The 27,372-nt window shown below is 55.2% G+C and overlaps 1 protein-coding gene across 7 annotated transcripts; it reads right to left on the reverse strand.

Moving 5' to 3' along the window:
- Window positions 1-1,798: 1,798 nt before the first annotated feature.
- Window positions 1,799-20,026, reverse strand: TOP3B (DNA topoisomerase III beta). Of its 7 annotated transcripts, XM_067700028.1 has the most exons (20): window positions 19,945-20,017; window positions 19,095-19,260; window positions 17,634-17,925; window positions 15,505-15,682; window positions 14,322-14,453; window positions 13,171-13,277; window positions 12,565-12,639; window positions 11,248-11,444; window positions 10,705-10,861; window positions 9,860-9,973; window positions 8,378-8,468; window positions 7,522-7,676; window positions 7,312-7,417; window positions 6,499-6,645; window positions 6,244-6,417; window positions 4,692-4,820; window positions 4,145-4,294; window positions 3,696-3,796; window positions 2,994-3,195; window positions 1,799-2,348 (listed from the first exon to the last, which is right to left on the reverse strand). In XM_067700028.1, the coding sequence occupies exons 4-20, from the start codon at window positions 15,572-15,574 to the stop codon at window positions 1,870-1,872; spliced, it is 2,586 nt and encodes an 861-aa protein (XP_067556129.1). In that variant the 5' UTR covers window positions 15,575-15,682; window positions 17,634-17,925; window positions 19,095-19,260; window positions 19,945-20,017; the 3' UTR covers window positions 1,799-1,869. The 7 variants fall into 7 exon arrangements, with proteins under 7 accessions (XP_067556129.1, XP_067556128.1, XP_067556132.1 ...); XM_067700027.1 differs by lacking the exon at window positions 17,634-17,925; XM_067700031.1 differs by lacking the exon at window positions 19,095-19,260 and having other exon boundaries at window positions 19,945-20,008.
- Between the last annotated feature and the right edge of the window lie 7,346 nt (window positions 20,027-27,372).

Below are 27,372 nucleotides of genomic sequence, written 5' to 3' on the forward strand. Positions count from 1 at the left end.
GTTCCCCAATCAGGGATCAAACCCATGCCCCCTGCAGTGGAGGCACAGAGTCCTAACCACTGGACCGCTAGGGAATTCCCAGAAAATGTTTTAACGCCAGAAAAGATAAATGAACTTTTAGGTCAAAGAAAATGTCTTAGTATATAATATTAATATATTCATCTTTATATCAATGCAATTGTAAAGCATAATTTAAACTTTTTATGGAGGAAGAGCTCTCAGAAGCCCCACTGGGGCCCTGCCCACCTGACCTCCAGGCCCACACATGGCTTTTGTCCATCCCAGGAACTAAGGTTCACTAACAGGAGGGTCTGGAGAACAAGCAGCTGGCAGATATGAAAGGACACCGTCTGGGGAGGGGGTGGGTGTGGAAGGTAGGGGGTGCCTGGGCAGAGGAAGCAGGGTGGAGCGGGTGCTGCTCATCCCATTCTCCTCCTCACACCTTCCTAGACCCTATAACCTGTCCATCACCATGGTGACCCCAGCAAGGCCCGCGGCTACTTCTTAGGACCTGTGACCTTGAACATGTTCCTTAGATGCCCTGTGCCGTTTCTTTACCAGAAAGACAGGGACAATAGCAACCAACCTATCTCCTAGTGCTGTTGTGCGACCCCGCCTCAGTGTTTCTCAGTGTGCCGAGGACCACTTGCATCAGAATGAGTAAAGGGTGAAGTCTGAGAACCACAGTGTGGGTGAGGCAGTCCTGGGACAGGACTCCACATTGCAAAGCCCATGAATGCTGACATACCCATGGGCTTCCTCAGCAGGGCCCACACTAGACTCCTCGGAGCACTGATTCCATTCAAGGCTGGTGCTGGGAGATGACGGGGAAGCTAGACACTGCCGCTTGGCCAGGAGCTTGCCTCCTATTGGCGGGTGCTGGGCCAAGGACATGCCGGTGAGCCGGTGAGCCGACTCGTGCCCTGTGGCTTCCGTCAATCCCTCCCCGCTACATTCCATTCCGCCTCAGCTCCCAGCTCCGCTCCTGCCCTTGGGAAAGGAGCCTCCCCACAACACCCAGCCTACCCGGCCCCTGAGTTCCAGCCTCTAGGGTGAATCTACAACTGAGGTAGTGGTCCGTGTGTGGGCAGCATGGTTCTGACTGCCCCTTGCACAGGCTCCGAGAGGTGTTTCATGGAGCCTCTTCTTGCAGTGGAGCCTGGGCAGAGGGTGAAATCCCAATGTGTGGAGGCCTGACGTAAGTGCCCCTCGGGTAGAGCAGGCTTGGGAAGGGGGCAGGTGGCAGGCGGCCCGCAGGGCGGTGTGGCTTGTGGGGTACTTTCTCCACCTGGCACGTGGGCGATTCCCTCATGTAAACTGCTGCCTGCCTCTGTCTGAAAGGACGGGTGTTTGAGAACTGAAATGGGAATGGGCCCTAAGGGTGCAGGCCCCACGCTCAGACCCGCTCCCAGACGCCAAGTGGGGAGCAGGGGTCTGGCCCGGGGCAGTGGGTGGGAGTGAGGGCCAACATCCAGGGAGGCTTCTCCCAGCTGCCTCCTCCCACCTAGGACAGCTGGTGGCAGGCAGCTGGTGGCTTCCTGCCTTCCAGGCGCCTGGGCTACCCCCAAGGCATGCACACAGTTACTGTGCCGTGTCTCACATGCACTAGAACGTGACAGGAACCTCGGACTGGGTCTGCTCCCCGTTCCGTGTGTGGTGGCCTCCCTGCAGGACGCGGGCAGAGCGGACACTAAGGGGGCGTGTGCAGGACGAGGGAGAGGCGAGCGGACGGGGCCGGAGGGCCAATGAGGGACGGGCACAACCCTCTGACAGCAGGCAAGGTCCCGCGAGCTGCTCGTTCTGGAGAAGACAATGTGTTTAATGATTTCTGTAACCCAGAGGACGCCATGCAGAGCCTGGGCAGGGCCGTCACACGAAGTAGGCGGCCAGGGCCGACATCTTGTCCTTGGGTCTCCTGGTGCCTGGCTTCCCCGCTGGCCTCCGGCCCCGGCCCCGGCCCCGGCCCTGCCTCCTCCCAGGCCCGCGGTGCATGGGGTGGCAGGAGGCTGCGTGCTTCAGCTCCACCAGCTCCTGGAAGACAGGGTCGCAGAAGACGCAGCCCGTGTGCTGCGTGCCGTCACCCGGCAGTGGGGACCTGGCCTTGTTGAAGTCGACGTCCAGCAGTGCAGCCTCGCAGGTGCCGCAGGTGTCGGCAGACACACGCACGCGGTGGGCATTCTCGAAGCAGTGCGCCACCACATTGCACCTGTTGCAGGACACCCGCCACTTGGGGCCTGAGGTGGGGTCGAGCACCAGCACACCGCTCTCGCACTCCACGCACTGGCCAATGCCCAGCATGCTCAGCGAGTGCTGGCAGGTGGGGTGTGTGCACTCGTTGCAGCCTGTGCCTGGGGGGGGGAGTGCGGGGGGGTACCATTATGCACACCCACCTGCCCGCCCACCCACCCTCGGGACCTCCACCCCAACCCTCATCCCAGCAGATTGCGCTCCTCTCGCCCTGTGCATGCTGGTCCTGGGCTCTACTTCTCTGAGACCTCCTTGACCTTTGACGTCCCCCTACTCTGAGGTTTCCAGACAGCTTCCGGACGGCCTCCAGCCAAGTCCATCCCCGCTTTACTTTGCTCCCCGTGGCCCAGGTGGGGCCATCTGCTGCCCTGTAAGCTGCTGGAGGGCAGGGATGGGTCTCCCTGAGAAAGGTGGTGACTGAGGGCTTACCCCTTGCTGGGGGCAGCCTCCTCCCACTGCATCCTCTCACTCCCCCCAGCCCAGGAGCATGCCCACTGCCCAGATCACAAGTGATCTGACTACGGTCAACCATCCAATCGCGACTAGGCAGAGAGCGGCAGACTGGCCGGCTGGGCCCTGAGCAGTGCCCGAGCACACCTGGGTCCTTGGGGCCCTGTGCAGGGAGCTCAGGAATGGTAGGCGCGGGGTCCCCTCAGAGTCCAGCATGGCATGAGCAGGGCTGGTGCTAAGGAGGGACCACAGGTGCCCGGGGGACAGGCGAGCTGTCTAGGGAGGGAACAGCTCACCTTTCTTCATGTCTCGGAAGGGTGGGTGGTTGGAGCAATATGGGCACAGCGGGTAGCTCTTGCCCCGCGAGCCTGATGACCACAGAACCAGCTCGAAGTCGTCCAGCGGGCACCGGAGCTCCTTGTAGAGCTTGATGGTGCCATTCTGGGGGAGGGTGTAGGTCTCATCGCAGTGGGAGCAGTGCAGGCGGCTTGGCTTGGCCTGTGGCAAAGTCAGGGGGGGTGGTCACAGGTTTGCTGGGGCTGCTGACCCTCCTGCCCACCCTCATTCTCCCTGAGACATAGGATACGGAACATGTAAAACATAACGTGTAACACCTATAACGTAACACAGTGCGTGATGCTAACGCATAACGTGTAGGTAGCACACAGCATGGAGGATCACCAGGACCTCTCAGGCGAGGATCCCTGGTCACTGAATCTCAGAACACTTGCTCCACACGTACACAAAGGTGCTAAAATCCCTGCACAGGAAGTATCCGTGACAGCAAGGAACATGTTGTCAAGAGAACATGGACAGTGCGTGTTTCAGTGGCCTAATGGCTTACGTGCTGCTGGGGGCAGCGGTGGGGGTTTGTTGGCAAAGCTGCCCAGGCCCCCCACGTCACTCCGTGTGAAAGCAGCTGGAGCAAGGCCCGCGGGGTGGCAAGACCGCCCATCTGTGCACACCTGCCCCGTGTGTCCCGGCCCCTCCCCCCCTACCTGGATGTACTTCATGAACCGGTGGCACTTCCCACAGCGGGAAAGGGGCTTGCCGGTGGCCGCCAGGGGCGAGAAGGACACCTCCATCAGCTCATCCATGCCTGAAAGTGAGCAGGGCGGGACTCACACCCCGACCCCGGGGTGCCCACCTCCACGACAGCCGGTATACCGGGCAGGCTTGAGGGAGCTACCGCACGGGGCCAAGAGTCTGAGGGTAAATACGGCCACCCCTGAGGGTGGGGGTCTTTGCGTCAGTAACTGAGCGGCAAGCGGCAGCCCTGTTTGTCACACGAGCCGAGTGTGCTGCATGTGCTGTCACTGCACTCGCTCTGTAATCCCGACAATGGCCTGGAGCCCAGAGCCTGGATCTGGGAGCTGGTATCGCTGCTGGAGGCGGCAGCCCTGACCAGGGTCCTCTGGCCGGCGAGCAGGGGAGAGGCGGGCCTCACCCGCAATGGAGTCCACGAAGTAGTGGAACTTCCTCTTGAAGACGTCCAGGGTGTGGCCCAGGACCTGGCGGTAGTCGGCTTTACCCTGGGCGATCAGGTTCAGCTGCTTCTCTACTGCACTGCGAATGGTGGGGAGCACTAGCTCCGCATCTGCGGAGTAGGGGACGCACTGTGAGCCCTCATGCCACGGGGCCAGGGCTGCCTCCACCTGTGATCTCCCCCGGCATCCCGTGTGGAGTGGCCAGGACACCCCATCTCCAGGACAGCGTGACAGGATGAAGCTGCTTGGGTGGGGTCTGTACTCCATCTCCCATGGGCCCCTCAGGACTCCTCAGGACAGACAGACGGCACTGCAGCAAGGACCCCAGGGCCCAGTCTGCAGGGAAGAGCCCACGTCCCCCTTTTGGACCCTGACACACACCCATGTGTCCATCAGCCCTGCTACGGCAGGTCCTAGGAGTGGCCGGAGCGGCCTCCTTGTGGTGGGAGCTGCGGGCTCACTGCAGGGCCGGGTCTGTGAGGGGAGGCGCCTGGCAGCTGGACTCACCAATCTTGTAATAGCCGTGCACCAGTACAATACCAAGGTTGGTGGGCTTGAGTCGGCGCCCACTCTCCACGACCACGTAGTTACGCTGGCAGATGTTGTTGATGTGTACGGGGATGCTGGCATCCGTCCCTGAGACACAGCAGGGCCCTGTCAGACTTGGCTCCCCCTTCACCCCCGCCTGCCTTGTGGCCCCCGGTTCTCAGCCCTGCCCCTGGGCACCACACCACAGGCCTTTTCTGAGCTGTCCTGTGAACCCAGCGTCGATGTTCCCAGCTCAGAGAGACTAAGGAACTCCGCCAAAGTCACAGAGCTCGGTCTGCCCCTCACATCTGGAAACGTGCCCTCCTTGGCCTCTCCCTGTCTTGACCTTGTGGCACCCACACCTTTCCAGAACCAAGGCCCCAGCCCCCCAAATGCAGAGGAGCCTCCCTGACAAATTGTCCCTCCAAAACCTGCCCAGGTTTGCCCACTTGCTGGCTCCCGGTCCCTCGTGATCAGTCCCCAGGGCAGGCTCCCAGTTGCAGGGTGCACCTGCCCCAAAGACATCTAGGTTGTCTGGCACTGCCAGATGCTGCCTGTACTGCTCCCCGAGGTCCATGGCTGGCGGGATGAGGTGGGCCAGGCTCTGAGCCCCACGTGGCTCTGCAGTGCTGCACCGTACACTCCCGCGGCACCTCCTGCACTCGGGCCACAGCCCCGAGGCCCCTGGTCAACAGGGCCGCCCTTAACTGCTGTCGGGAGGTCCGTGACACTGTCTAGTGTGTGGCCACAAGAAGCCACGGACGTCCCGTCAACAAGAAGGCGCAGAGGGTGCTGGGTGAGCGGCGCCCACACCCGCAGCAGGCTGAGGACCACCAGGACCCACTGCAGGCACCCAGGCCCCTGGAAGCAGCAGCCCAGCTCTCCTGGTAAGGCCACCACTGTCACCAGGACCCCGGGCACAGGTAAGAGGCTCCCTGGCAAGGCACCCGCGGGACTGTTAGTGATGGAACAGAGTCCAGATACCGTGGCCTGGTTGTCCTACAGCCCTCCAAAGCCTGTCAACTGTGAGGGGCCTGGTGAGCTGGGCAGCCCATCAGGGAACAGGCAGAGCCTCTCGGAGCAAGCACCACCTGGGGAGGTGGCACTGGCACAAGGCCATCCCCCGGGGTGTGAGGCCTCAGGTCACAGCCCTGGGCCTGGGGACTGGGAGAGACCCTCGCCCGTGAGACATGTGCATCAGCGACCCCACTTTTGAGCTCAAAGCTCCCCGGGTGGGGCATGTCCACTCCCCTTGCAGGGAAGGAGTACCGTGGGAACTTGGCTTTCCTGTCGCCTTGTGAATTTGTTCTGAGTTTTGTGTCCTCCCTGTGGGTGAGTCACTGGCAACCTGGGCCAACACTCAGTTCTGGGGGTGGTAGTTAGTGCCTGTAAGAGTGCGTGTTGGCCTTTATAGGCAAGGCCAGGTCCTGAGGTGGAGGCCCTGGCGAGGGCCTGCCCGCGGCCACCCTGCAGGCTCAGCTGGCCACACTGGGCCCCAGCCCTGGGATGGGAGCCCTGGGCCCGGACCCACCGATGCCGTGCTTCTCCATGAGCGTGATGAGCTCAGCCTCCGTCAGGTAGTCAGGGGGGCTCGTCTGCTTCTCCAGCATCTTGACCTCAGCCACGGCGAAGGTGTCGCCCCTCTGGCAGGTGGGCAGGTTCTCCTCCAGGGGCACACTCTGCCAAGGCATGATCTCTGTGAAACCTGTGGAGACCGGGCGCCGACACTCAGGGCCGGTGGCCATGTCCGCGGAGGTGGGAGAGGCGCCTGCCTGGCTCCACCTACCTGGGGAGATGACGGTCTTGCCTGTGCAAGTGAAGCGCTCAGGCCCGATCCGGAAGGAGATGGTGCTCTGCAGGTACTTGCAGTCATGGCTGACTGTGGCGATGAAGTGCCTGGTGATGTACTCGTACAGCCGCCAGGCCTCGCCGCCTGCAAAAGGCGCAGCTGCTCAGTGCTGGGCTCTGGCTCCAAGCAGCCCCAGCACTCGTGCTCCAGCAGCAGGGTGTGGGCGCCAGGGCTGGCCTGCTCTAAGCCCTCGAAGGGGGAGGGGACACACAAGAAGGACTGCAAGCATCTCCAGGCCTCGGTGGCTCTTTCAGGCTCTGCTTCTGGGTGGGACTGCGCTTCAGGGCCCAACCTACCCCATAAGTGACCTGCCACCATCGCTTCAGACTGGGGCTGTGCACAGGGGCTCCTGTCTCCCTCTCCTGCCTTCTCCCAGCACGCAGGCCACCAGCAGGGCCTCGAGGGTGGGAAGTAAGGACACCCCAAGGCTGAGCCTGTCACCCTGCCCCGGTCTCATCCCACTCCATCTGTGGTCTCCTGCCTGGCCTGCTCCAGCGCCTGCCCGCACATCACACACCTGCTGCCACCACTTCACTCCTGTCCCATCCATGGCGACAGAGCACAACCTTCAGGTGGCCCCTTCACTGCAGCCGGGGCCAGTGGGGGCCCGCACTGCTGATGGGGCCTGACCCCGTCCAAAGGCGCCATGTAGCCAAAGCTCCTCACCCGGCCCTCCTGGGAAGCTTGAAGCGCACGCACGTGCATGCGTGTGTTTGCGCATGCGCAAACTTCTGCGGGGAGCCCCCATACCTAATTCAGCCTCCGTGGCAGACTTCATGGGGGTAATGGGGGGATGGTCGCCAGCGTCGTGGCCTTTCCGTGGGCGGTTGATACCTTCCGCTAACAGCCGCTTCACCTGAGAGGAAAGCCCGGAGCAAGGCATGAGCTGAGCAAGGCTGCCAACCCACATGGGAGGAGTGGCTGCCCATCCTGGCCTGGCCCGTGGGGTCCTGGCCTCACCGTGTCAGCCCAGTAGGGGTGGTTGGCCTGTTGCCGCAGAGGCCCCTTCAGGTCGAAGCTCTCGGGGTAGTGGGTGGTCTCGGTGCGCGGGTAGCTGATGTAGCCCTGCGTGTAGAGGCGCTCTGCGGTCTGCATGGCGTGCTGTGGGCCCATCCCTGCCGGACATGCAGGCTCAGCAGCCCGGACGCCAGGAGAGCAGGCACCCCTGGGCCAGGTGCCCAGGCTCCTGGGAGGTGGGGGCCACACGGCCTGATCCAAGGCCAAGCTCCCCCACCAGGGCAGGGACACCAGGGGTCATCCTCGAGACGCTGGCAGCCATACTGCTGAACGTGGCCTTCAGAGCGCCTGTGTCCTACTCAGCCTGGGGTCACACCCACGCCCTATGGTCCACATGCGCCCTCCGTCCTGAGCCCCCAGGCGCATCTGCGCTCACAGCGCTGCAGGGCACTGATGGGGTTCATGCTCCTGCTCCTCCCCAACCTGCAGAAGCTGGCCTCAGCGAGCGGTCACTCCATGTCATCGCTGCCCCTCGAGCATCCCTGGAGGTTCTGCCCTGAGAGGATGGTGCCCACGGTTTCCTGAGGCTGCAGAGGGGCCACCAATGCCTGGAGGCTGCCAGCTCCAGACCAACCTTCTAGCACAACCTTCTCGCTATGGTAGAAACGAGGCTCAGGGCCATGTCACAACTGTCACACCTGTCGAGTGCCCCGCCCACACCTGGCCTCTCCCTGCACCAGGGACGCCACTGCAGCTGTCCCCCTCAGGTAGCAGCCATCATCACAATCGCTACTGTCAAGACGCCATGTGCCTGCCTCAAGAAGTCTCCTGGGGGCTTTGAGGCAACGTCCACACTCACCCAGGGAAGAGCTGGCCACACGCAGCATCTCCACGGTGTTCAAGGCCAGTGGCCTCTGCTTGGCCTTCTCCTTCCTGCTCATGGCCTCCACCTGGGGGACAGAATAGATTCATGCATGGGTGCAGGGAGACGCCATGACAGACTCAGGACATGTGGCCAAGGGTCTAGACTCTTTTACCCTCCCAGCTTCTCCAGTTCTCTTCACAGCGGACTCAGGACTTGAATGAACATTTGTTCAGGCCCAGGAAGGAAAAATGAAAGAAAATTCTTTTCCAGGGAAACAGAAAACCTGGAGAAAAGGGGGAAGAGTCAGGAGAAAGGGCTGCATGTTTGAAACCCAACAGGAGCCAGCGTCTGCCAGGCTGCGGGCTGGCGGGGGGCCCGGGGGCCGTGGGGTGAGGGCTTGTCGCCGGGGCAGCTGCTTACCCCTCACTACACCCACTAGTGTTGCTACACCTGCCAATTTGAGAGGAGAAGCTGAAAATTGGGATTTTTTATGTGAAATCTCCTAACTTCTAAAAGTAGGTAACCACTTTGGAACTTGGTGAATACCATGCACTTTAAGGAAAACGGTGGTGAGTAACCACCGTCAGCCTCTGGGCTGAGCAACTGTCAGAAGAGTGACCACTTTGTGGCAAAAACAATCCAAACCTCTCAACCGCCACCCCTCGCCCCTGCCAACCTCACGTGGACCTGGCCAGGGCCGTGCCCCCTGAATTCCGGACAGATGTGGGGCTAACACTGAGGCCAAGTGGTGTCTGTGCAGCAGGGGCAGCTTGGATCACGGACAGGGGGAGGGGGCACTCAGACGGGGTGGCCACTGCGGGCAGAAGCACGGGGCAGCTTTAGGTGAAGCTCTGGGGCCTGAGTCAACTGCCCTCAGCAAGGGGATGCCCAGGAAGGTTCAGGAAGGACGAGAGAAGGCGGCTGAAGGAGGCCAGGTGAGCCTCAGTGACCACGGGGGCCGTCATGACTGCAAGGCATAAGCTGCCACAGCCGCAGACATGCCCCCACCCATGCGGCCAGCCAGTTGCCAGGTGGCATCAACCTCTTCCTAACAGCCACTCAGCCCATGCTTTCCAATTCGTGAAAACCTGAGTAAGAAACATAGCACATGAAGGCCACGAAAGCTGATGACCCAGAGACGCCCGTGCTGGCTGTGGGACCTGGGCGGGTTCTTGATGTGCGTAGGGGCCTCTAGTTGCTAGCCTGAGGTGTCACAGAAAAGGGACATATGGGTGGAATCCTCCCAAAGGAGGTAATGCCCACAGGGCACATGGAGGGCTCAGAGCAGGCACGTGGTGCACGGCAGCTACGGCCTGGGAAGGAGTTTCTTAGTGGGAGCGTGTCGTGAGTAACCATTCTTCTGTCTAAAAAGTGTCTGTGTTCCAGAAAGGCAGAGAAAGATACAAGCCTAGGTCAGCAGAGTCTTCTGAGGCCCCCCCCAAGGCAGATGGGACTCATGTGGGTGGAGCAGCCCACCTGGGCCTCCTTCTCCAGCTTGGTCATGTTCAGGAACATCTGTGCGATCTCCCGGTCGAACACACGCACTCGGTCCCAGTCCAAAAGGAGGGATCGGTCCTTATCGGCATCCACCTGCAGGAGGGGAACAGGAGAGCCCGGGAGAGAAAGCATCCAGGTGAGCCAGTGCCAGCAGGGAGAATCGGGGCAGACAGAGCTGGTCCTCGCCTGGGCCCTGCCTCTGAAGTCTCTCGGCTGTACCTGTTCAGGTGCACAGTCGCAGGTGTGCAGGTTGAGGCCCAGCCCCTCCCCAAGTGGAGGCTGCTCTGACACGAGGCCTCCTTGCTGAGATCAGCCAGACGGCCTCACGAGGGGAGCCCCAAGCCGAGGCTGAGGTGTCCTTAGGGAGCGCCGGGGCCCCCACCTCTCATCCCCTAAGCCCCGCTGGCACTAGATGTGGCCCCACCTAGGAGACCCCAGCCCTGTGTTGACTGAAGCAGCTCTGTATTATGCTCTAAATCTTACAAAAACCTTCCTTTTTACTTGGAGCAGGAGTTCCAAGACTTCTTAGAAGCTCGAAAGTCAGCAGCTCGTGGCCCTCAGTCCAGTCCTTGGACCTGACCACCCCAACTGTGGGCCTGGCGGGTGACCTCACCCTGAGCTGCCAGAGCGTCCAGGCCTGGCCTTGTCCTGCGGCCTCCACGAAGGCTGGGGGCCCTTCCCTGGGCACCCGCAACCACTTCCTGGTGGGACAGCCACCCACAGCTGTGCCCTTGGCCTGGGGACTATGACAATGATGATGGAGGCTCTCAGAATCCATACCCAAACCCGGAAAGACCCAGCATGAACAGGAAAAGGAAGTGAACCTTGGCCTGCAGCACCCAGTAGGTCTCCGGTTTGAAGGACTGGATTTTATCATGTCTCTCCACGCAGAAGCCCAGCGTGGGGGTCTGGCATGGCCCGAAGGAGATGAGCGAACTGTCTAGGTTGCCGTATTTCCCCTGGAAGTATTTAGTCTGAAACCTATAAAGGGGGTTGGGGGGAGAGGAGGACATTTTGGTCACACATTCACTCAAATACCATCGTTAGCTGCCCGTGGGAGTCGGGCAGGAGGCTGGCTGGCGGGTATGGGAGGAGACCAAGGCAACTGCTCCCTGCTCAAAAGATGGAAAGGGAAGAGCAGAGGCTCTGTTCACCCTGGCCGGAAGCCCTATTTTATTCCGTGCCCCTCCACCCCCTCAAGACCTGCCCACCCTGCTTGTCGAGAGGGGACCTCTGTGGTCTGCGTCAGCTAAAGAGACAGTTTTCTTGGGGATTTAAAAATGCTGACAATCTCCTGTCGCCGACCAGGCCTGTGGGGAGGTCGGGAGCCAGGCGAGGCAGTGGCCTGGCCAGGGGGCGGGCAGCACCTGGTGAAGGCACAGCCGATGCGCAGGTCCAGCTCCTGCCGCGCATCCACTGAGAGTGCCTCGTTGTGGTCGGGCTCACCCAGGCGGACCATGGCAGTGCAGATGTCTGTGTCTGTGATGGAGCTGAACCGGGCCCGGAACACTGTCTTCTCGCCACTGTGGGCCTGATTCATGACAGGCAGCACCGCATCCAGGACCTGGGGAGGCGGCCGGCTGTAACGCCCACACCTCACCTCACCTGGGTGCCAGGCCCCCTCCACTGCCCCCTCCTCCTGGAGCCTCAGTCTCCACGGGCCTCCTGCCATGCGCTTCCTTTCCTTCTGTCCACTGCTGTGTTCAAACCCCCTTCCTACTGCCACCCCCTCTCTTCCTACAGTGGTTTCCACACCCAAACTAGGAGGCACTACTGCAGGGGACACAAGGGACCCCAGCCTCCAAGTCCACCCCGATCCACCCACTTTCCCACCTTCTAGAGGAGGGAGTGCTGGGAGGGCCGAGGGGATTTGGGAGACTTTCCAGAGACTGGAGGAAAGACAGAGAAGGGAAAAGAAGACGAAAACGCAGTGGATAGGGGTGGGGGCCGGTGCATCTCAGGACTAGAGCAGGGTGGGGGACCTGGGGGGCCTGGAGCCCAGACTCACTAAGAGTTAGTGAAGGCCGTGCAGCGGGAGGGGAGTCGCCGCTGGAGCCTGGCCATGCAGCTTCCTTATGGGGAGGGAGTGGCTCCGTTTCTGAGGGGAGAAAGCCTGTGAGCTGCCAACATTCTCCACCCCAGACGCAAAGGTCCCTGGGGAGAAGCAGCCCTGCAGGGGAGGCGTCGGGAGAGGGGTGTCTGGGAACAGTTTCCTGAGGTGCCAGGTCCCAGGTGAGAGCTGGGGTGTTCCAGCCTGAGGGGCTCCTGCGGGAGGCAGGCCTGGGAGCTGCCACCTGCTTCCAGTCTGAGGGGGGGCGCCTGGGGGCTGGCGGAGACGGGAGGCGGGAGGGCACAGCTTGGGGGGCGGGGGGAGAAGGAGGTATGTGAAAGGGTGTCAAGCAGCACTGGCTGAAGGTCCCTGCATGGCGCTGGGAGGGTGCGATGCTCAGAACCCACCCTCTCCTCCAGGCAGTCCTCCATCTAGGAAATCCTGCCGCGGCTTCCTCACAATGTGCCCTTCAGGCAAAGGGACACTCCCTCCCCTGGGCAGAGCCCATGCATCTTAAAATATCTACAGAATCACCAGAATTTAAGCCAGTGCCATGGTTCCCCTGGCAGCATCAGTGCCAGGAGTGGCATGACAGCGGCGGGAAGGCCGATGTATGGACCCCCAGCCCCCTCACCTCGAAGCAGATGTTCTCTCCCTCCTTGTCGCAGTCCAGCCACAGTACGATGTAGTCACAGCCTTTGCCCTCCACCTGAGCACAGCACATGGGGAATCACACCTGCCTCGGCCCCCAGTGCCTGCCAATGGTGCCCCTGCCCGGCTGGCGGAGCAGAGCCCGGCCCCCGATCACCCTGAGCCCTGGAGCCCGGGGCAGGGCCCAGGCTGAGCCAAGGAGTTGGCTACAGTCAGGCTGGCTTAGCCTCTCAGCAAAGAATTTACTTCAGAACTGCTGTTTTTTGGACAAAAAAGTTATAAATGCCACGTGATCTTAACCTCCAAAACTGCATTTAAAAAAAAGCTAAAATGAAATAACTAAGTATTAACAGTAGTTGTCTTGGATAGTGAGATTATAATTAATTTTTTTTTTACTTACTTGTATTTTCTAATTTTCATCACATGTATGCATTTGTTTTAAAATTAGGAAATCACCACCACCAAACTATTTTAAAAGCAGGATGTTGCCCCGGGTGCCGGGGAGCCCAGGCTGACTGTGGGGGAGGAGTGGGCCTAAGGGCACCTGGGGGGGGCGGGCTGAGGGTGCTCCCTCACGCTCAGGACGCACCTGCAGGAACTTCACCATGTTCAGCTTGGGGTTGGCCTCCTTCTTCTCCGTTGGGGCCTGGCTGAACAGCTCGGCGGGGTCCACCTTGTCCCACTTGTTGTACTTTCCTACAAACACAGGCATTGGATGTCCGAATCACACTTCACGCTTCCTGGGACTTGGACCCCAGGAGGAGGGTGGGGAGGGGGAGGCTCGGAGAACGCTTTGCCCAGAGCAGGGCCTCCCTTCGCCTGAGATGTGAGCCGACAACACACTTGAGCCGCGCGTGGGAGCTGCTCCCGGATGTTCTCTGTGGCTGGGGGCACCGCTCCTGGTGGTCTCACTGCCACTCATGCCCTGTCTCCTCCCCCAGCAGGTTTCTGTACCCTCTCCCCGCCCAGCACTTGGCCGGCCCCCGATAGGCGCTCAGCGGATCCCGGGGGGCCTCAGTGTCCTCAGGCCCCCCATCTGGCACATCCCCCACACTTCTCTACTTGGCGTTCGGCCTCACACGCCCAGCCGGTAGGCTTCCTTCTAGGCCTTGCTGGTCAGACAGCCAAGTTCAAGCCCCAGCTCCCTGACTTCAGGGTCCGAATGCCCTGCTGCAAGGGGAGCAAGAACTGCCAAGGCTCTGCTGTGAGCGGCCCGCGCTCAGTGCTGCACCTCCCGCCCCACTGGGGCCTCAAACAGTCCTGGGAGGTGATGGCACTGATCTCAGATCCTTCACACACGAGAAGCAGAAGTGCACGGAGGCCCAGCTCCGGTGCAGCGAGGGTCAGAGCCTAGGTCGGACCCACATCAACTGCGACCCTGCACCCAGCCCCACTGGGTCACTGATGCTGGCCTTCCAATCACCACTGACTGACTGTGGGACAAAGGTCATACTTGGAGGGGCAGCAGCCCTCTGTGGAATGCCTACACGGGCCAGGCCCCTGCTCAGGTGGGGACCACTGCCTCCACTCTGCACAGGAAGGTGCAGGGCACACAGTGACCAAGGGGCACCACTGGGACAGGGACCCCAGGTCAGCTCTCCAGTCTGCTGGCCTCAGGACTCATGGGTTCTGGACAAACCTCTCTGCCCGGAGCCTGCCCTGGGCTCCAACTGGACCCTGGGCAGCACCAGGCAGGGCTCCTCAGTGCAATGGAAGGTGGGCAGGGGGGCAGGGGCTCACCCAGGAAGTCCAGGGTCATCACATGACCACAGACGGACGTCATCTTGAAGCGGACCAGCTGGCCAGTGAAGGTCCCGGTGTACTCGTGCACTGAGCATGTCCCGTTCAGCCCTTTGCGTGAGGACATGCTCCCTGCAGGAGAAGCACAGCCATGCGGGGACCTGGGGCCCTGACGCTGCCTCTTGGAGGGCCGGGGTCCCCTCCCCACAGTGGTCAGTGACAACATTCCTCAGGCAGCAGCAGTCACCGGGTGCTGAGAGATCTAGCGGCTCTCAGGGGAAACACGCAGAGCTGGGTGTGTGTGGGGGCCGAGAGCGCCCCCTCTGGACGCTCAAGAGCAGACACTCTTGGGTCGTTCTCTGCATTTCTGTATTCACTCCTGAATCTGATTTCTGCCCCTTTTAAACCCTACTCAGAGGTTCCCCAAAGACCCCCTAACTATCGAACTTCAGGGTGACCTCTCCACTCCCAAACAATGGCCCTTTACCTGAACTTTCTCGGCCTCTGGGGACCGGGCACTTCTGGGGTCTCCCCTCCCCTTCAGATGACTTCTCAGCCTGCTGCCCTGGGGTCTCCTCTTCCTTCAGCCGCTGGACTGAGGGGAGGTCAAGGTGGACGCCTGCCATCTCTGGGTCCCCAGCACCCACTAACCACCCAGGGGCTAGGGTGAGGCAAGGGCAGGTGTTCTCTTTCCCAGTGCCCTGCGGTCTCAGGGGCACGGCTCAGCCTCATGGCACCATCAAGTGGCGTGAGGGGCGTGGGTGCAGCTGCAGCGGGGCGTCCACAGGGCGGTGGTGCTGATGCCCACGGCATGGCCTCAGCAGACTAGGCCGGGTGGGGTCCTTCCAGTGGACTCTTTCTGCTCAAGTTAGCAGGGCTTGTTTCTGCTGCTCGTGACCGACCACCCTGCCTGGCACAGCACTCGTCCAGTGGTCTGCCTGCCATGTGCTGCCAGCTGCGCCTGCACCTTGTGGGAGCCCCGGCTCACGCTCAGCATGGCAGTAATCGCACCCCACAGGGACTAAGTGACTAAGTGACCGAGGGCTTCATCCACACCTGCTGTCCTGAACAGACTTGACTCCAGGGAGCTGGGGTTGCTTAGGAAGAAGAAAGGATTGACCTGCAGAGCAGGAACGCCCACGCTCACAGATCAAAGCCGTTGAGCGCGGGGCTGCCCTCCTACCTCGAGAGAGGATTCTGGCGATGGACTGGGCCAAGGACGGCTTCTCAGCCACCATGAGCACCGTCTTCATCTTGTCTCAGGCTGCCAGCACCCTGCCTCACTCTGCTCTCAGGGAAATGGCAGTGAAACAGCTCACACACTGACCTAGGGCAGCGTCACGCTGCTGCCATGCCAACTCCTAGAGAAAAGACATGCAGAAAACAACGATGCTTCCAGTGGAACCTCTCACTTTAAAGAACAAAACAAACCCAAGGCAAGAAAAAGAAACTCAGGGAAACCTGAAGGCACCTGACAGACAACTGCCTAGGGCAACTGAACCGGATCGGGACCACGGCTTTGCTTGAAAAGATGAGGTGGCCCCATGACCCCAGGCTTATTTTGTCCCCAGATCCACGCTAGGAAGCCCTCAGGGCCTTTGGGCCTGGCTCCCCTCCCGTGGAGCCATCGTGTACCCCCAGGGCTGAGACGGCATCCTCACCTGGGCTGAGCATGAGGGTGCCCTGGGCACTTTACCCAATGCAGATGCCCAGGCTGGGCACCCATGTCCTCCTGACTCCCGACTGGGCTGAGACCCACTGGCCAGGAGATCCAGCCCCCAGCAGAGCTCGAGAGACCCTTCGCAAAAGGCCCTGACCTACCTCCCCACTTGCCCTGCCTCCCCACTTGCCCTGCCCCACCTCTCACTTTGCAGGCCAGGGTCTGGCCGGTTAAATTGGACATTGTCCTCTAAAGAAAAAAATACATCTGTTTGCCTGGAATGTTCCACGGATCCTGGGGAAGGCAGCTCTACTGTCAAAGGCCCGGCTCAGGCACTAACTCTTCTTTAAAGGATTCTCCCTCTTTTAGGGAAAGACAGGATGGATCCTTTTCTGTGAGCTGTTTATTCATAGTTGTACCCATTTTTTCCAAGAGGGTTGCTGTCTTATTTTAGGAGTCGTTTAGATAATGAGGAAATTAGCCCTTTACGGTATGACCTGATGTCCAAAACATTCCCCCAAGCAAAGTACAGCTAGAACAGGCCTGTACTTATGTCACCAGCAAGGGTCGCAGGTGATGGGGCTGGGGGGCAGGCAGACCCGGATGTGGCTGGTGGAATTTGACCGGAGCGACTTGACGACATCTCTCAAAACTACGAGCGTGTGGCCATAGCAGCCCCACATCCAGGGACGAGCTCAGGGATCCCACATGATTTACAGAGCACCCACTGCACGCTCAGTGTGTCGCCCTGTGCCATGAGGGGCAGAGCAGGGGTGGCACAGGGCAGGCATGAGCTGTGCAGTGGCCGGGGGCAGAGTTTCAAGGCAGCCCAGGGACTCCCCTTCCCTCACCCACAGAAGCCAGAGGCCAGAAGGGGAAACTGGCAGCAAAGGGAGTTTCTCATCCCTTCCAAAGTAGGAAGGACTTATCCTAAAACGTTCCCTTAGGTTTTCTCACTTCTGCGTCACAAGAGCAGCCAGCAATTATGGTGTAATTGTCCTGCCAGTGCCCTCGGTGGAGGTGCTGTGCTGCCCCACGTCAGGAATTGTAGGGTCGGGAAGACCAGAGATCAAGCAGCAGGACTTAAACACACATGCACAGCCCTCATCCTGTCCAGCCTCTGTGAGCATCCTGGGGGGGGGGGGCGGCAGCCCTGCTTTGCTTCCCTACAGCACCGACCACTATACCCGAGAGCCTCTCCAGCTACGTATTTATTTTTTCGTCTCACAGTTCCTAGAACGTACGTAAACTCCAAGAGGACAGGGCTGTTACTCTATTTTTTTTTTTTTTTTTTTTTCTGCGGTACGCGGGCCTCTCACTGTTGTGGCCTCTCCCGTTGCGGAGCACAGGCTCCGGACGCGCAGGCTCAGTGGCCATGGCTCACGGGCCCAGCCGCTCCGCGGCATGTGGGATCTTCCCGGACCGGGGCACGAACCCGTGTCCCCTGCATCGGCAGGCGGACTCTAAACCACTGCGCCACCAGGGAAGCCCTGGGCTGTTACTCTAATGACAAGTAACAGACGATGAGCAAATACTGACTGAATAAATAAAAGAGCAATTTTAACTGCAAAGTGAATAATAAAAATACTTTCTTTGATGTCTAAAATTGAAAAACTGACTTTAAATCTGTAAGAGTATTGCAAACATTTCACCTATCCAATGTTCTTTCTTCTTTTTTTAAAAAAATTTATTTTTGGCTGCGTTGGGTCTTCGTTGCTGCGTGCAGGCTCTCTCTAGTTGCAGTGAGCGGGGGCTACTCTTTGTTGCGGTGCGTGGGCTTCTCACTGCGGTGGCTTCTGTCATGGAGCATGGACTCTAGGTGCGTGGGCTTCAGCAGTTGTGGCTCGCGGGCTCTACAGCGCAGGCTCAGTAGTTGCGGCGCTTGGGCTTAGTTGCTTCGCGGCATGTGGGAACTTCCCGGACCAGGGCTCGAACCGGTATCCCCTGCATTGGAGATGGATTCCTAACCACTGCGCCACCAGGGAAGCCCCTCAGTGTTCTTTTTTCCATGGTGTTTCTGGAAGTTTTACATCTTCACTACTCCCCTTCATACCTAAGGATCCTAAATACTCTTCCAGTAAATAATTAACGTATTCTTCTGTAAAGATCCCTTTAGAGACAAACATTTTGCCCTAGCATCTTCAAAGGGATTACCTCATTTATCCAGGACAAGGGATACAACTGGACAGTCACAAAAGTCACATCAGCATCAGTCCCAATTTCAGAGCACCTGTCCACCTGTCACTGTGTAGTTGCTATTCCACAGTTGATATGTGGCCTGTCTCCAGCAGCTCTGGCTCTAAAGAAACAGGGCTTCTGGTTTAACAGTTTATACTCCACTACTGCATGAGTACTTTGTAACCTCCTGAGTACCACTGCTTTATTAGGGGGAAAAAATCACTTTCTTTAAGGATATGGAATCATGGAATCATGGAATCCTGGGGGAAGGAGTCTTGGTGATGATCCAGTACAACCATCACAAGAGAGAACTAAGACCCAGAGAAAGCGATTTGCCAAAGGTAAGCTGGGAAATTTACCAAGTTGGGGCTGAAACTCATGCTTCCTTACTTCCAGCCAGGTACTTTTTTTTTTTTCTTTTTTCTTTTTGAACTGCACCAGGTTCCACCTTTTAAAAGATTTTGGCAGTCTTAACTAATTAACTGCCTGTGATAATCTTGGGGCCTCCCTATTTTTCCATTAAGGCACATCTCCAATTTCAAAATGGAAGCCAATGAGAACAGAAGCTGAGAGCAGTGGCTTGCAAACTTCATTTATACATCATCTTAATACCTCTGCCTTACCAACATTATTATTCACTTAAGTTTCTGCCTTGAAGAAAAAGCTTAAACATATAAAAAAGGGAAATTTCATAGCCTCTTAGGAGCTGAAAGCCTATAATCAATAACCAGAACTAGATTCTTTCCAGTAACCTACATGGTCTGTCAAGTTTGATCTTGTTGCCTGCCAAAGCTCCGAGCCTGAAGTTTGTCCCCTTATTTCAAAAAGGGAGATTAGCAAGTGCTAAGAGGATGTTGACAGCAAACACCCCAAATTAGGGCTGTAATTAAGAGGGCTGAAAGTCAAGGAGAGTAGAGGTTAGCCTGTCAACTCACCAGCAATACCACAATGGTATGTGTCCTTGGGAGACACAGTGGATAAAGTCCTTCCATGTCAGTGTCTTATGCACAGGTGGATTCAGCTTGGGAGTGGAGGCCTAGCAGTGGTCCGCACGGCATTTACAGGCCTAGGATTTCCCACCTTAGTGACTTTAGCAAACACCTATGGAGTCAGGGAAAGAACCCTTTCTTAAGCTCCTCCCTTGCAGGCACGCTACAGCTGTAAACGCTACTTTGTTTAATCTTTCTAGCAACCCTACGAAGCCTATGCTGTAACTTTTTAAACTATGAGTAGACTGAGGTTCAGAACAATACAGACTAGTGTCAGTGATCTTTGGCAAGTCTCTAGGGACTCTATGGCTCGCTGGCCACTAAGCCCGCGTTGGGGTGACTTTCTCACGTCCTGTTCTCACAGGCTGAGCGACAAAGAAGGAAGACGAGGCCACTGTGAGAAAATACTTCCCAGGATTCCAGCTAATTTGTCCACAAAAGTGCCCTCCGCACCCCACCCCCCGCGTCTACACCAACTACTCAGAGAAACACACCCCGGCGCCCTCCAGACCGGACCGGGCGGGGGGCGGCGGGCGACGCCTGGACCCCGACCCTGCCCGACGCGGCGCGGCCTCTGTCCCCGCCTGCGACGCGGACCCCGCCTTGGGGGGCTGCGGGGGACTCGGCGCGGAGGGGCTCCAGCCGCAGCGCCTGCTCCCTCCGGTCACTCCCCGAACCCACTGGCCCGGTAGGAGGCGCCGAGAATGCAGAGCCCGGCGGGGACCAGCTCCCAGCGGCGGGGCTCGGCCCATACCCCGAGCCGCCCTCCGCCCGCTGCTCGCCGTTCGTCGCTCACCCGCGTCCCGGGTTCCGTTCCGCTCCGCCTCCTGCTCCCGGCGGCCGGAGGCAACCTGCTTCCGGGTCCGTCTGCGGACGGCGTCCCCCTCTGCCCTCCGGCGCCGCACGCCCGCGTCCACAGGTTCCGAGGCTCGCGCGTTCCGGGGCACGTCCTCCAGTCGGCCCTAGCACGCGGGGTCCACACGGGTCCCCAAACCCCACCCAAGCCCTCCCCGCCTGGGTCCGCAGAGGTCCCCAAACCCCACCCTGGCCGGGGTCCCCAAGCCCTCCACCCCGTTCTTCCTCGCCGCGGGGAGGCAATAATAATTACCTACAAAGATGAAAACTGGATGTTAAGCATGAAAACATATATACTGCTAATAACTAAACTAAAAACTACAGATGCGTGTATAGCAGGCTTCTTTCAATGCTATAAACATTTGTGGAATGAGTGAATGAACTATGTAAAACATATCTGGAAGATGAATTGGAAAATAAAAGTAATTTTTTGTGTTACAGCAACAGGTTTATGGAAGGTTTAAAATAATTTTTGTGGCTTTATTTTAATATCTTTTAAATAATACCGTGCACACAATTCCTTTGCTACCTTAGACATTTCCCCCAACTTGCCTTTATTGGAAGACTAGCCCTTATAGTCTGGAAAAAGGAAAATTCTACAGTCAAATTAAGATTAAGAAATGCCAAAAAGTTGAGTCACAGTGAGATTTCACTTTCAAAAAAGAACTCCTGGTGCAAACCCATTCCTTGGCAGGTTCTCCATCTCCAAAATGGCAACTCCATCGTCCTGGTTGCTCAAGCCCAGTGCCTGCAGGCATCCTGGATTCCTCTCTTTTTCTCACCCGTTATCTATCACTATGTTCAAAATATATTTGAGATCCTATCAATCATCCCTGCCTTGGCTGCCATCATCCTGATCCATCTCTCTCCTGGCCCCCACCCTGCCACCTTACAGTCTGTCTCCACACAGCCCCCACTTAAGGAGTCCAGGGCTAATGTTGGATCCCGGGTGCCACCAGCTGGCAGAGAGGCAAAACCAGAGCTCCATCATTTAACCCAGTGCAAGGGTTCATTCTGCAGAGCAGGGGGAAGGACTTGAGGCCTGGACCCACAGGGGGCTGTGTGGCCCCCACGTGCTAGGGCCGAGTGGTCGGCTGAGTGGTCGGCTCTGGAAGCCTGAGGGTCTCCATCAGCGCTGAGAAACTGCAGCTGGCCTGTGCTTTGTGCCTGGGCAGCCCTGCAGCTGAGTCTTCCCCACAGACCTCCCAGGGAGCTGCCGTCAGGCTGTCCGGGTGACCTTTACGTGGACAAATGACTCAGAGTCAGAGGGACCCTTAGACCCTCCTTACTTATGCATGGGTACTGGGTTTGGTGGATGATATGGCTGAGAGCTCCTGGCTCTCTCTTCTCTCTGATTTGGCACAGGCTGGACCATGATCTTCATAGTTCTGTTAATAGTCTACACCAGGACTTCCCTGGCAGTCCAGTAGTTAAGACTCTGTGCTTCCAATGTGGGCAGCGCAGGTTTGATCCCTGGTGGGGGAACTAGGATCACAGCGCGGTCAAAAAAAAAAAAAAGTCAACACCACCCCATGATTACTCTGTTCTAGGCACATCTCTATTTTTAACGCATTTGATTCTCATTGCAACATTAGGGACTAGATATTGTTATTATCTTGATTTTATGAGGAAACAGGTCACACAGGTGTAAATGACAGAGCCAAGTTTCAAAACTAGGCAGCTGAATCCCAGAAGGCATCTTCCTGTTTCTTGTGCTCAGATCTTATGTCAGCTCCACGTGCATGTCTGCCTTCGTGGCTAACTATGGCGTATTGATATACCATAAACCACTGTGACTTTTATACTTGGAAGTCAGTTTGGCTGGACCTATATATATTCGTTTTCAGATTCTTTTCCATTTTAGGTTATTACAAGATACTGAATATAGTCCCCTGTGCTATGCAGTAGGTCCTTGTCATTTATCTATTTTATATATAGTAGTGTATATATGTTAATCCCAAACTCCTAGTTTATCCCTCCGACAAGGAACATTCTAACAGGTACTCTCTCCTAAACGCTGCTGTTAAGGGTTGAATTTGCCGTGTGTGTGTGTGTGTGTGTGTGTGTGTGTGTGTGTGTGTGTGTGTGTGTGTGTGTGTGTGTGTGTGTGTGTGTGTGTGTGTGTGTGTGTGTGTGTATTCAGGGTCAGGGAGGGCTGGAGTCAGCAGGCAGTGCCTGTAATACCTTTTCGTAAGCATAAGGGGGCGCTGTGGGCACGTCCCTGAGAGATGCGGAGGCCGTTGCACAGGGGCACCAGCTCCTGCCTCCCGGTGCTCAGTGCCCCAGGGGCCCAGCGCTGCCTTCCATTGCCTGCCCAGGCCACCCTTCGCGGGGCCATCTTGACAGAACGCAGGGAGGCTGCGCCCGGCGCTAAGGAGAGGAGCTGATCTGCACAGAGAGGACCTCCCCTCTTCACTGGGGGGAGCAGGTGAGCCGGGCTGCTCACCTCTAGCAGTGGGGCCTCAGTAGGGCTAGTGCTAGGGCTTTAAATGCTTAGGGAAATTCATAGGGAAGCCATCTAGACATGGGGCTTTCTTGGGGGGAAAACTGAAAAATTTAGAGATTCTGTTTCTTTTTTTAAAAAATATTTTTCGTTTATTTATTTACTTACTTATTTTTGGCTGCATTGAGTCTTCGTTGCTGCATGCGTGCTTTCCCTAGTTGCGGCCGGCGGGGGCTAATCTTTGTTGTGATGCATGGGCTTCTCATTGCGGTGACTTCTCTTGTTGTGGAGCACAGGCTTTACGTGCTCAGGCTTCAGTAGTTGTGGTACACGGGCTCAGTAGTTGTGGCTAGCAGGCTCTAGAGCCCAGGCTCAGTAGTTGTGGCCCATGAGCTTAGTTGTGCTGCAGCATATGGGATCTTCCCAGACCAGGGCTGGAACCCATGTCCCCTGTATTGGCAGGCAAATTCTTAACCACTGTGGCACCAGGAAAGTCCCAGACATTCTGTTTCTTTAGCAGATATAGGACATTTTAGATTTACTATGTATTCTTCTGTTTCTTTTGGGAAACTGATTTCCAAGGAATTTGTCTATTTCATCTTTGTGGTCAATTTTATGGGTGTAAATTTATTAATGTTATTCCCTTAAGTCTCACCCTCCCCTGGACTGGGTTGTTCTCCATCGTTTCCCATTTCCAACCCAACTGTCCATTTCCTTCTGAGGATGTCAGTGGGTGTTATTCTATGGGGTGTCATGGGCCTGGGGCAGAGCAGTGGCAGAATCCAGGCCCATGCCCTGGGGCAGCAGGGGCCTGGTGGGTCTGTCCCTGGGGCCTGATCAACCAGCCCCCAGGTTTGCTGTCTGCCAATATCTCAGGCTCCCTGATGATGCAGGGGGTGGGGGAGGGAGGACACGGATTCCACACCCAAAAGAACAGAGAGACAAATTATTTTATCAGAAATAAAGGGAAGGCAGAGTCAAGATGGCAGTGTGGGAAGATGCGGAGTTAGTGTCTCCCCACAACTAGGGCAACTGCCAGCTGCTGGTGGGGGACTCTGACGCCCAAGGAGACGGGAAGAACCCCAGAGTGAACCAGTAGGACGTAGGGGGGCTGAGGGGGGAGGAGAAGTGAAGGCCAGGCAGGATCAGCACCCCTGAGGCCAGGGAGATCAGGAGAGACAGGCAGGAGGGGCCTTCCCAGACCCCAGACCAGAGGAGCAGGAGAGTAGAGGAGGGCGTTTGTCCCTCCCACTGGAGTCCAGGAAGCCTGCTGGGCTCCCAGGTGAGGTCCTCTGCCCTCTGAGACCAGGGTTGGGGGGCACGCCTGGGACCCTTCTGTTCCTTGAGCCTAAGCCCCACCCCCCACAGCTCCCAGGGCCTTTTCCAGCCCTGTGGGTCCTGAGCATTGGCTCTGCCAACCGCCCAAACCTCGCCCTTGCTTAGGCCCCGCCCTCCACAGCCAAGGCCTTTCCGCCCCCCCTTTCTTTTTTTTTTTTTCCTTTTCCCTCCTCCTCTTTTTTACTATTGTGGTACTGATGTACCTTCCAGTTGTTGATTCACCTCTATTTTTATTTTTACGTTCTTTTTAACATATCTGTTAGTTTCCTAGTCTTATTTTTTACTTTGTTTTGTTTTGTTTTGTTGCCACCCCACGCGGCTTTCGGGATCTTGGTTCCCGAGCCTGGGGTCAGGCCAAAGCTCCTGTGGTGGGAGCCCCAAGTCCAAACCACTGGACTAACAGAGAACCTCGGACCCCAGGGACTATTAATTGGAGTAAGGTCTCATGGAGGTCCTCCTCTCAGCACCAAGACCCAGCTCTACCCAATAGCCTACAAACTCCAGTGTTGGAAGCATCAGGCCAAACAACCAGTAAAGCAGGAACACAATATCACTCATAAAAAAAAAAAAAAAAGATATGGCAAAAAAATATGTCACAGATGAAGGAGCAAGGTAAAAACCTACAAGACCAAATAAATGAAGAGGAAATAGGCAATCTACCTGAAAAAGAATTCAGAGTAATGATAGTAAAGATGATCCAGAATCTCGGAAATAGAATGGAAGCACAGACTGAGAAAATACAAGAAATAACAAAGATCTAGAAGAACTAAAGAACAAACAAACAGAGATGAACAACACAATAACTGAACTGAAAAATACACTAGAAGGAATCAATAACAGAATAACTGAGGCAGAAGAACAAATAAGTGAGCTGGAAAACAAAATGGTGGAAATGACTGCCGAGGAGCAGAATAAAGAAAAGAGAATGAAAAGAATTGAAGACAATCTCAGAGATCTCTGGTATAACACTAAACGCACCAACATTCGAATTATAGGGGTCCCAGAAGAAGAAGAGAAAAAGAAACGGTCTGAAAAAATATTTGAAGAGATTATAGTTGAAAACTTCCCAAACATGGGAAAGGAAATAGTCACCCAAGTCTAGGAAGCACAGAGAGTCCTATACAGGATGAACCCTAGGAAAAACACACCAAGACACATATTAATCAAACTAACAAAAATTAAATTCAAAGAAAAAATATTAAAAGCAGCAAGGGAAAAACAAAAATTAACATACAAAGGAATCCCCATAAGGTTATCAGCTGATTTTTCAGTGGAAACTCTGCAGGCCAGAAGGGAGTGGCAGGATATACTTAAAGTGATGAAAGAGAAAAATCTACAACCAAGATTACTCTACCCAGCAAGGATCCCATTCACATTCGATGAAGAAATCAAAAGCTTTTCAGACAAACGAAAGCTAAGAGAGTTCAGCACCAGCAAACCAGCTTTACAACAAATGCTAAAGGAACTTCTCTAAGCAGGAAACACAAGAGAAGAAGACCCACAAAAACAAACCCAAAACAATAAAGAAAATGGTAATAGGAACATACATATTGATAATAACCTTGAATGTAAATGGATTAAATGCCCCAGCCGAAAGACACAGACTGGCTGAATGGATACAAAAACAAGACCCATATATATGCTGTCTACAAGAGACCCACTTCAGACCTAGGGACACATACAGACTGAAAGTGAAGGGATGGAAAAAGATATTACATGCAAATGGAAACCAAAAGAAAGCTGGAGTAGCAATACTCATATCAGATAAAATAGACTTTAAAATAAAGACTGTTAAGAGAGATGAGGGACACTACATAATGATCAAAGGATCAATCCAAGAAGAAGATATAACAATTATAAATGTTTATGCACGCAACATAGGAACACCTCAATACATAAGGCAAATGCTAACAACCATGAAAGGAGAAATCGACAGTAACACAATAATAGTAGGGGACTTTAACACCCCACTTACACCAATGAACAGATCATCCAAACAGAAAATAAATAAGGAAACACAAGCTTTAAATGACTCTATAGACCAGATAGATCTAATGGATATTTGTAGAACATTCCACCCCAAAATGGCAGAATACACTTTCTTCAAGTGCTCACGGAACATTCTCCAGGATAGATCACATCTTGGGTCACAAATCAAGCCTTGGAAAACTTAAGAAAACTGAAATCGTATCAAGCTTCTTTTCTGACCACAATGCTATGAGACTGGAAATCAATTACAGGAAAAAAACCCGTAAAGAACACAAACAAATGAAGGCTAAACAGTGTGCTACTAAATAACCAAGAGATCACTGAAGAAATCAAAGAAGAACTTAAAAAATACATAGAAAAAAATGACAATGAAAACATGATGACCCATATGACCCATATGATGACTATGGGATGCAGCAAAAGCATTTCTAATAGGTAAGTTTATAGCAATTCAATCTCACCTCAAGAAACAAGAAAAATTTCAAATAAACAATCTAACCCTACACTTAAAACAACTAGAGAAAGAAGAACAAAGAAAACCCAAAGTCAGTAGAAGGAAAGAAATCATAAAGATCAGAGCAGAAGTAAATGAAATAGAAACGAAGAAAACAATAGCAAAGATCAATAAAACTAAAAGCTGGTTCTTTGAGAAGATAAACAAAATTGATAAACACTTAGCCAGACTCATCAAGAAAAAAAGGGAGAGGACGCAAATCAATACAATTAGAAATGAAAAAGGAGAAATCACAACTGACACTGCAGAAATACAAAGGATTATAAGAGACTACTACAAACAACTGTGTGCCAATAAAATGGACAACCACGAAGAAAGGGATGAATTCTTGGAAAGGTACAATTTTCCAAGACTGAACCAGGAAGAATTAAAAAATATAAACAGACCTATCACAAGTAATGAAATTGAAACTGTAATTAAAAATCTTCCAATAAACAAAAGTCCAGGACCAGATGGCATCACAGGCGAATTATACCAAACATTTAGAGAAGAGCTAACACTGATACTTCTCAAATTCTTCCAAAAAATTGCAGAGAGAGAAACACTCCCAAATTCATGCTATGAAGCCACCATCACCCTGATATCAAAACCAGAAAAAGATACCACAAAAAAAGAAAATTATAGACCAATATCACTGATGAACATAGATGCAAAAATCCTGAACAAAATACTAGCAAACAGAATCCAAAAGCACATTAAAAGGATCATACACCACGATCAACTGGATTTATCCCAGGGATGCAAGGATTCTTCAACATATGCAAATCAATCAATGTGATACGCCACATTAACAATTAAGGAATAAAAACCATATGATCATCTCAATAGATGCAGAAAAAACTTTTGACAAAATTCAATACCTACTTATGATAAAAACTCTCCAGAAAATGGGCATGGAAGGAACCTACCTCAACATAATAAAGGCCATATATGACAAACCCACAGCAAGCATCATACTCAATGGTGAAAAACTGAAAGCATTTCCACTAATATCAGGAAGAAGACAAGGATGTCCACTCTCGCCACTTTTTTTTTTTTTTTTTTTTTGTGGTACGCAGGCCTCTCACTGTTGTGGCCTCTCCCAT

Source organism: Pseudorca crassidens, chromosome 12, assembly GCF_039906515.1.
Source record: "Pseudorca crassidens isolate mPseCra1 chromosome 12, mPseCra1.hap1, whole genome shotgun sequence".
NCBI classification, from domain to species: Eukaryota; Metazoa; Chordata; class Mammalia; order Artiodactyla; family Delphinidae; genus Pseudorca; species Pseudorca crassidens.

Coding starts and splice junctions, on each gene's coding strand:
- TOP3B (XM_067700026.1), bottom strand. CDS start 15,574: ATGAAGACGGTGCTCATGGTGGCTGAGAAGCCGTCCTTGGCCCAGTCC. Junction 6,646..7,311: donor TGCCACGGAGGCTGAATTAG/GTATGGGGGCTC, acceptor CGCCTTTTGCAG/GCGGCGAGGCCTGGCGGCTG. Junction 3,196..3,695: donor GGTTCATGAAGTACATCCAG/GTAGGGGGGGAG, acceptor ACTTTGCCACAG/GCCAAGCCAAGCCGCCTGCA.